The sequence below is a fragment of the Fulmarus glacialis genome, unplaced genomic scaffold (assembly GCF_000690835.1).
Source record: "Fulmarus glacialis isolate BGI_N327 unplaced genomic scaffold, ASM69083v1 scaffold4150, whole genome shotgun sequence".
Classification (NCBI taxonomy): Eukaryota; Metazoa; Chordata; class Aves; order Procellariiformes; family Procellariidae; genus Fulmarus; species Fulmarus glacialis.
Window position 1 is genome coordinate 58,341 of NW_009185694.1, and position 10,278 is coordinate 68,618.

Genomic DNA, 10,278 nt, shown 5'->3' on the forward strand with positions numbered 1-10,278 from the left:
ACAGGCTGGATCGATGGGCTGAGGCCAACTGTATGAGATTCAACAAGGCCAAGTGCCAGGTCCTGCACAACAACCCCATGCAACGCTACAGGCTTGGGGAAGAATGGCTGGAAAGCTGCCCAGAGGAAAAGGACCTGAGGGTGCTGGTTGACAGCCGGCTGAACATGACCACCTTCTGTGTTTTTTGACACACAAATCAACATTACATCCTTCAAAGTTAGGGTGGTTTGAAGATATACACTTCTCATTCTCAAATTGCCCTTTAAACAACCATTTCCCATTCCATAATTTTATACAGTGTGAAACTCTGTCCCTTGCAATTTGGGTCAAAATGGGTTTGCTAATTTGTTCCCATCTCCTTGAAAGCCATATGCACACAACATTACTGTTACACACAAGTTAATTACTAGATTCAAGACCATCTATATTAAAAATCTGTATCTCCCAGTACTCACTGCAATACTATAGGAGATACAGAAAAGTCATTGAATTATGACTCCAAAACAAAGGAAGTAATATGGAAAATAATTAATTAATTTAAAAAGTTCTCAACATTAGAAAGAGTTAAAAAACATAGGCAGGAGAGATGAAAACTCATTCTTTTTAACGAGATTAGAAATTGGAGAAGATAGGGAGGCAGTCATTCAGAAACTGAAAAGCAATTTCTTCATCTTGTGGAAATTCAGACAAGCCTTCTCTTGTACCAACAAGAATTTAAAAAAAAGAAAAAAAAAACCAAACCACAAAAGGCTCTTCAATAAGTGAAAGGAGAGGGCAACATAAGAATAAGCTTTGTGGAGGTTAGCATCTCAAAAATATTTTAGCAGAACTTTCAAACTTCTAAGTTTTGTTTTATTTTGCAGGTACATGAAAATATGAAACAGATGATGTTTCAAACTCCTTTTCGAATTAACTAGTTTCTAAATCTCATAAAATAACTCATTTGCAATGTAAAAATACCAAGCCTACCATTTAAGTGCAATAATCTCTGAAATAAATAGAATAAGATGGTAAACAACAGATTCTTATTTCTGCTGCAGCAGCACACAATAACAATACATGCCCCAAAACTGGGACAGGGAAAGAAAATCCATCAGTGTAGGAATTGTACAGGATAAACTATGGCTGATGATACTGACAGTAGGTGATAATAATGGTGAAACAGTAGATGGGTTCATTGGGTCTTAGCAGCATCACTGGGGCCTATGGGGGCCATACCCTATGGGGGCCCATGAAACTTGCCCTACCCATGTCCATGGACTGCTTGAGTTGGTTCCAGTATTATTCTAGTCAATGAAGAAGGTGAGAACATAGTGCAGCAGACAACAGTTATAATCACTATTTGAGATCTGTGCTGAATTGATTCTCATTCCAAGTTTAGTAAATGCAGTGGAGGATCAAGTTTCTGTATATGCCAGGTTCATGTCTAGAGCACATTTGAAGAAAAATGTTGACACAGACTCAAGCTCATGACTCTTATTAAGTACAAATAAACAGCTGCTGAGGATTTGACACTGCTATTAGCAACCTAAAGAAACCATTCTTTAGCTCTTTTGCTAAAGAAACTTCTGATAATTCTGGTCGGTTAAATTTTGTCAGGAGCCTCAGTTTGGTGAACATTTTGCCTGAACCAGGCCAGCTGAACTGAGCTAGATTTCATATGTGAGTGAAGCTTTACATTTATTATTTTAATGATTACAATAAAGACAGATATTTAAAAAAAATCTTACACTGAACAGTTAAAGATGTATCATATTCCATCCAGTGCTTCACTGACAAGTCATGAAATCAAATTAAATGCATTCTGTGCCAAGCTTTGCATGCTACAAGAGTTTAATAAGCACATACCTGTAGATGTATGCTTTGTCCAGGATAGCTTCCAAGCGGTCATTAAACTCAAAGAATGTGTTATGCTGAATGGAAAACAAATGAAAGTAATCCAATCACTATTCCTCACCACACATCTTTTTCTAATAGTACAGACGTTAGTTCACATACACATTTTGAAAATAATGGATTTTTTGGTAGTCTGACTTTCTTTAAACATTTAACTAAAAGGTGAACTGCAAAGCAAAGATGAAAATTGAGTTAAACATTGTTTTGGGTGTTGAGTGTCCCATTAATCTGATTATAGAAATAACCTTCCTGTTTAGGTCAGACTGCTGCAGATTAATGACTTCAATTCCTCAAACATATATGATTGCTTGGGCAACTTTATCAGAGAGAATTGCACGCATAAAAATCCCTTTTTACTCTTTCTGAAATTCCAGTAATTCTCAGTAAGTGATCATATGTATCAACAACCACATACTAGATGATACCATGCAGTAACAATTGCTGCTGTATCGAATTCCTCCTGTTAATGATTTGTAGTTTACCTTTAGTGATAACCCTTAACATTCACATGTAGCTTTTTTCTTTGTTTTTGTTCAGTACAGGTCTGTTTGCCTAATATGAGGTACTGTTTAACTTTTCAGTCCTTCATATTGTCTTGGTTCTGATTTATGGAATTTTAAAGTTTTGTTGAAAACTGAAGTGAAGAGCACCCCATCTTATTCTCAGAGTTCTTGTTCCCCCTCCAACTTTAAATGAAAGCCAATTCTTTGTCAACATATTGTTTGTGTGAAGGGGAATATATTTAGCCACAGAGTGGCCTGCTAGGTACCATGAAATTCAGGGAGAGGGCTGTTGTCTAATCCCTTCTCAGCCCCTTCATTGCACAACTCCAGATGTCTTTGGACCCCATAACAAAAGTGGGTTTATGCTTGTTAAATATGCTGTGTATAGTTTATGTTGTCCTTAAAACTCCCTCCTTTGCTTTTAAGCACCTGACATTACCAACAGAAGGGGAAAATACATTAGCATTAATTAGTGATTTTAAATTAATTTTTTTTTAATCTTTGAAAACTAAACAGGTAATTTAAGATTAATCCAATTTAACTAATGGAAACAAACCAGCCTTAATCACAAAACACCTTTTGAAAGTAGGAAATAATAAAGTCAGAAGAAAAATATTAGAATAAGGGCTTCATTTGGCTAGATTATATCTTGTATTTTTTCTTGGTTTGTTTAATGATGTTGTAGCTTATCCTGCAGATATTTTCCAATTTCTAAATTTCATATTCCTAAATATTATAAACAATTTTCCGTTGGATTGTAAAAACATTTGTGTGTGGTTAGCCATCCATCAGTAACACATATCTTACCTTTAGCAGCCTATTTGCTCTAAATGCTGGGTTAAATCCAAAGAAGAAGTATAAAACTTCAAATGGCAATATTGATATCACATCGAGCTGTTGAAGAGCAGAGGGGTCAATTTAAACTTCACAATGATCATAATGCATTTACTTGCTGTCAAAAACCTACTTCGATTGAATCATGATTGAGTATAATATTTGAACAGTGAGCCTGCTAAACCCGTAACTTCCAAAGTACTGGCAGGCAAGATTATCTCTTTGAAAACACCAACAGCTTTGTTCTGCCCTGCTTTTAAGTCCTCTGTGCCTGAGATTTTCATCTGTTTCATGGGGATTATTGACAGTATCTCAGATATTTTATTACTAATACATTATTTTATTTCAATCATAGTTCTGACAAGACTAAAATTGTAGGCATGTGGCTGGTGAGTAGAGGTGGGGAGAGAACTCCACAAGCACTTCTTAGTAGCCCTACGGCTTTTAAAACCAGGCTGCCTGGTTTTAAAGCAATCTGGGGGAACAAGATGAATTAGACTCCTTGCTTACAACCTGCAGAAGCCATGTGTTCCAAACAACAGATTCATCATAGGATGATAAGATATTACTAGATATTGTCTTGTTATATTTGCATGCTTCTCCTTGCTATCTCACTAAGATTTTCAACACTTGCCTGCAGTACCTCAAGTGTGTGATTACTCATCTTATCTGCCTATTTTATTCTTCCCAAGAATTCTGTGGAGAGAAGAAAAGCTGTGGCAAATTTGGCTTTGCCTTTTTAAAGATCCTGTGATGCTTGCTCTGTTGCTGGTATCATTTGGGAACAAAAGAAAGATGTGGAACTGTAGGCTTCATCTCACTGTAATCAGAAATGCCTTAGCCCTGAGAGACATAACTTGTGTTGGCAGCAACTAGCCTGCAGCACTGATTTTTTTATTCCATGCAAGTAAGATGCAGTTAATACCTGAACTCTGTGAAAAAAGCAAACCAAAGAAAAAAAATTGATTGAGGACAAACAGCTGTTTATGGCCTCTCTCCCTCTCTCAGACACATGTCTAAAAGGAGGCAAAATTTAGTCAGAAGTGCTTTAATATCAGTAACTGTTAATTAGTACTTAATCGTATGACAAATTCCCAGATTATATCTATATCTTGCATGTGGTGAGAACACTCAACTCTCATTAGTTTCTGCAGAAATCAAGAGCACTAAACATACTACAAGTGTGAACTTAAAATAAAACCATGTATATCCACTTAGTTCTCTTGCTGTGAGTTTGACTCTGTCCTACTCACTTGCCTTTACAGTATACATCCTGCATTTTTGGATAGCTTAACCTCAAGTACATAAGTAGTGATACCACAGTCTGAAACAAGGCAGGTGCAAAAGTATTTACAGAAGAGGAGGGGGCAATAACTGAGATTTCAGAGACGTGGGCTCAGTGTCAAAACTGTGTGTGCATCAGGAATTCAATAGACTACCTATCCTCTGTTGGCAAAAACAGTATTTAGGAACAAAATGAACAATTTTCCTAAATCAAATGCATCTTTGTTTTTACAAAGTGCAATGAGCATCAAAAATCTTAGTTTGAATTTTTATTTACTTATGTGAGGGATGACTTATTCAGTACCACGCATAAGAGTTCACTGAATAGTTACCATCTAACTTCAAGACTTTTTATTTTGTTTAATGAATCTCTGGCAAACTGCACTATTGTCTTTCAGTGTGTGCAGGGATGACCTCACACGAATTCATCAAAACAGAGAATTTTATTAAATCTATTTTATTAATTTATTATTATTCAGAATTAATATTTATAATTGCATTTATTATTATTCTGTTTTACAGTTAATGAAGATGGCAGTCTTCAACTGGTGAGCACTGACATGCCATCAAGACAATGCTTTCTGGTGATGTTCTTAAACCAACAGTGATTTTCAGTGAATGAAAAAAATCCTGCTGCCAGAACTTACATACTGACATCAGTAACACAGGATCTGCTTACCCGAAACTTCATAGTGCTGTGGTAGAATTTCTTCATTTCCACTCTGTCTGTCTACAGCGGTAATGAAAGGAGAAAAAGGCATAGTAAAGAACAGAATGTCAAGAATGAGCCTCTGCTACTTGACAATAATAATAATTCTCTTCTGATAGTAGGGATGATGACAGTTATATTAATGATGGTCTAAAAGTATGAATGAAGAAATATCTGTAGGAAGAAGTAGTACTTTTATTAAACCAGTTTACATTAGACCAGATTTTATTAGACCTACTTGAAAAAATCAGGTTTGGGGTTTGTCTGATTTTTTCCAAGTCTGGCTGTTGGTCTAGCAAAGTATGTTACATTTTTCCCACAAATCTTTCCTCTCAAGACATCTGTACCAGTTGGTGCTTGACTCAAACCCCTTCAAAATGGGCCAAAAACTCCATTTGACTTCAGTGTTCCAAGAAAAATGCAAAGAACATTTCTGATGGTGCTGTACAAAATTAGCTCTGTGAAAGCTAGCATTAACATGCTAGCATTATTAGCATTATAATAACATTGCATTCATTAGTAATGATTAGCTATTTATTTTTAAATTGCTCTCCATGGGAACTGATGCTAATACCTTAATAAGAAAGGGTAATCACAAGTATCTAAAGAAATGTATCTATTATTATACTTTCTGTATTTGTACCAGGGACACTTTAAAAATAGCTTTAAATTCTTAAGGATATTTCCATGCCAACTTTTCACTATTATCAGTTTAAGCATTAACATAAATGCAGGAGATCAGGCAGTAGATGATCTCTTCATGCACTAAAATCTATGAATTGTATAATCAGCTTCAAGGGAAATACAAAGTAAGCTTCCTACTTTAGAGTTTTAACCTTGTTCATAAAACTTGAGTTTTGTAGGATTTAGGCAAGATTGCCAGTTACTGAATGTCTTGGCATGGAAAAATACATTACACTGCACTGCATTTAGTATCTACACAAACTATATTTTGCACAGTTTTATCTGAGATTCCTCTGTAAAGGTATCAGTAATATCTTGTATGCACAATATGTAAAATTTTATGTAAAAGCACTGAACTAAAGCTAGTTCCAAATTACATTTGAGGATATATAATTTTGAATTTTCTGTCTGTTGCGCAGTAGTGTTACACTGAAATTATTTAAACTCATTTTTTTTCCACATTAAATTTTCTTCTATAAGAAGTTAAAGAATCAAAAGTAGGGAAAATTTTAAAGAAAAGTTAATGTTCTAGATGCCATTTTGATATGTTAGGGGCAAGCTTTTACTTTTTTCAGATACTTGCTTAGAGTTTTATTTTGCATTTTTCTATAAAAACATAACACAAAAATAGTAGTAGGAAGCAAAAATGAATGTTCATACTTTCCCAAAATAAAATATCTCAAATAAATTATTTTCAAAGCATCCTGAAATTACAGGGATTTGCTCTGATTTTGAAAAAAAACCCACCACAATCTCACAATCTGTAACAAAACACACATATCTTGTCCAGCCCTAGCAGAATATGCATTGTCTTCAACCATGATTCTCGCACAAGGTGAATAGAAAGCTGGAAGTTTCACACAAACACACACACAAACACATGCGTACATGTATGAGTACATAGTCATATAATCACTGATTCCAGTGAAGCTGCACTCCTGGTGAGAAAAAGCTTTATGCCTGTACCAACTGCTCTCATCTGTTACTTTGAAATCTGTGTTTTCTTTTTTTAAGAAGGTAGGCAATGGATATGTTTCCTTCTTCCAAAATAGGGTAATGGAAGGTCAGTGAAGAAAAGCGTAGGTATCCTTTGATAAATAAAAAAGTTATATAGATTTGACATAGCAGGAAAAAATGTGTCACATTAACGGGAATTTCTATAATGTACTTTAACACACAACTACTATGCATGGAAATGCCACTTCCAATACTTACTATTATATCTCCACCTTTTAAAAATTGCACTCGGGGCTGGAAAATCAGTAAGTCACACAAGTAGCAGATATCACAAATGATGTCTATGGTAAACCAATATACTGTATTACTTGGGGTTTGATATGGAAACACAAAGCGAAGGGGGATAAACCAGCAATTCCAATTATAGGCAACTGTCACAAGCATGAGCCATGCTACATAACGGCGATCTGAAAGAAAAAACATTGAATTTACAGGCATGAACTTAGAATCTTTTCTCATTCTTTTAGACATATTTATTCCACTGCAGTCTCTGGGAATGTTTCTGCCCAGAGCAACCTACCGTCCTCCCCTTTTCAACGGCACAGGTTGCTAAAGTTATATAGGTTGGAACTAAGAGTCACACAAGGAATTTGCAAAAGGGAAAAAAGATGAGTTTATGAGAACATATAGAATTTAATGCGTCTGAAGAAACTTGATACATTTTGCATGCTTCTGGTGTATGTTATAATTGACAAAACAATTATTTGGCCCTAATGAATGGGACAAATTCTAGATCAAGAATCGGAAGACTTGGGTTTTAATTGTGGTTGGTTTGCATACCATATTTACAACTGTTGTCACTTTTCATGTCTTTTCCCTGTCTGGAATAAATGTTCTTTAGGGCAGGATCTATGCATCCCTCTGAGTTGCAAACTGGAATGTGGATCTTATGGTGGCTCACAGGTACTATGTAATACTAGGTCACTTCGATACTTTACCCCGTTCTATTGCATAGCTTTTAATTTACCTGTGTATGAGTCTATGCTGTCTGGTAGCTGCAAATACTCCATGTATTTTTTCAGCGGAGTTTTTTTGAATTTACAGCACAGCATATTGCAGTAATGATACTCCTCTGGCTTTGCTTCTGCATCCTTTTCTTCTTTTTTTTCTTCTTTTGGTGGGGGTGGAGGCTTTTTCTTTGATGGTGCTAGCCACATAGAATGCCGCAAAGGGTGACATTTTAATAATGGGTCAATTACTACACCCTGTTTTAACATGTACAAGAGCCTCATCATGTTAAAAACTCATCTAAAAATACATGGCAGTGACTAAAGCTACAATTAATTATAATACTGAATGCATTAGAAAACAGACTGGAGAATAAAATCACCACTGATATAATCATGTACATCTTCTATAAAGAACAGGGCACTTCATGTTACAGAGTGCAATATATATATTACTGTATTGTGCCCAAAACTGATGCCATAAAAGACTGATAAGAAATAAGGTAATTTGTAAATCATAATTCAGCATTCATTAATGCAACTGGGCATTTCTCTTTACAAGTCTGTTGCAAATAATGCATGCAATTAGGATGGAGGTAAGAAAAGATGCCTGTGCCATGGGCTGATCTCTCCTGTCTCCTGCGAACAGATATGCAAGATGCAGCAGGTGAAACTAACGGGAAGCCTATGGTTTTGTTTGTTTCTAGGCTTACAAAAGTCTTGTGGCACTCTTTTGAGCCCTGTTCTTCCATCTTTGGGCCAGATAATTTTGTCTACACATTCGTCTCATTAATTCTGGTGTCTTTACCTCTGAGTAGGATACAAAGTTCCAGCAGTAAACTGGCAAACTAGATCTATAATAATTTAGGAAATAAATGTTTGTAAGTTCTACAAAGAGAACAAAAGAGGTAAATAAGCAAAGAAATAATGAAAAAAAAAAGTAATTCCTTTATCAGCTGGTATAGTTTGTAATACTTCCGGCACAATTTTTTCCAGCTTATTAAAAAACAGGTAAGCAATAAACAGCTTCTAAAAAATGTCAGAATACAAAATCACCACACTTCATTATTTGTGAAAAGAAAAAAAAAGTCAAACTTTCCTCTAAAGAGGGAAAACATTGTATTTGTTTTCTGTTTCATATTTTGTCAAAAGTAAATATTTAACTAATTTCGGATGAGTTTGCTCTAATCGAATCAGGTACTTAGAGTCCTCAGTGTGTCTGCTGCCACAGCTAAAGTTTTATTTACTTTTACACAGCAGATCTAATCTCAAGTGACTAATATCTACTCATAAGATATGTATGTTTCTTCATGTGTTTCAGATTCATCCCCATGAATAAACATATCTGAAAAAACATATATTTTAAAATATATAAAATTACTTGACAGAGATGATTCTAGACATTGCCCAAGATGTTTTCCACAAATTCTTTAGTGATGTGGTTCAAAGGGAGCTCGTACCTAAGGACCTGGTTTACTGTAAACGAATAAGGATAAATTGACTTCAGTGGGCGCAAACTGATCCATTTCAGTGGGTAAACACGCTATACTTACTTGAAAATTTTATCAATGTATTTTCTGTGAAAAATAATTTTACTCTTTAAACTCAACAAGTGCAAAGCTATTTCCGGAGTCACTTACAAGCTGTGGGACTGCCTTCAGGGGAGGACAGCACTGGGTCTTGCAGCTTTTCCTTATAGACTGTTGCCCTTTCCCGCATTTTTCTGACAATCTCTTGAAGTTGGGCATCAGCATACTCATTTGTTTGGAAACCTGAAGGTGTTGGCTTCTGTGTGCTAATTAAAACAAAAGAAAAAAAGCTTAATGTACTGGAAAGCACTGGAAGGAAACAGTGTTAATTCTACTTCTGAGCAGAAGTCAGACATTAAGACTGGATCTTTATTGGCCACAGTGCTTATTCACATAATTTAATTCACGGTAAGTGGACACCTAAGTTAACTGCTCTTGCTTCCTGCTTATGTCAACTGATATTGCTGGCTACGTGCAGCAGTCTACACGATATTTCAGGCAGAGGAGGTCCTGCACCCTGTGCTCTGTATAGCCCGCTACACTAACGACTTCCCACTGCTGCTTTTCACCAAGTTCTACTGTGGCTATGTAAGGCTTAGATCTCATCCTGTGTATTCGCTAAGATACAAGGCATGCTTTTACCATCTGTGCATAAAAATGTGCTCATTATTATATGGTAATATCCTAATGATGACAGGACATAACTGAGTTAAAGACTGAGATGTACAGCTAGGGGAGGAGAGACTATGCTTACTTTATGCTTCCTAATCTTGGGAAAATTGATTTAATCTCATTTTTGTAACGGATATCAGCTAATATGAGGTAAAAAAATGCATGTTTTACAAAATGGAAGCAAAACAATGGGGTTCCTGCTG

At 35.7% G+C, this 10,278-nt stretch overlaps 1 protein-coding gene across 1 annotated transcript in view; it reads right to left on the reverse strand.

The window, feature by feature from the left end:
• The window catches only part of CNGB3 (cyclic nucleotide gated channel beta 3), a gene marked incomplete at its 5' end in the record, with an annotated part of 50,614 nt that overhangs the window by 24,386 nt on the left and 15,950 nt on the right, over positions 1 to 10,278 (reverse strand). Inside the window, 6 exons of the mRNA XM_009573540.1 lie at positions 1,849 to 1,913; positions 3,207 to 3,293; positions 5,197 to 5,247; positions 7,126 to 7,334; positions 7,895 to 8,074; positions 9,527 to 9,669. Coding sequence (XP_009571835.1) covers positions 1,849 to 1,913; positions 3,207 to 3,293; positions 5,197 to 5,247; positions 7,126 to 7,334; positions 7,895 to 8,074; positions 9,527 to 9,669 — 735 coding nt within the window. The remainder of the gene's footprint in view (positions 1 to 1,848; positions 1,914 to 3,206; positions 3,294 to 5,196; positions 5,248 to 7,125; positions 7,335 to 7,894; positions 8,075 to 9,526; positions 9,670 to 10,278) is intronic.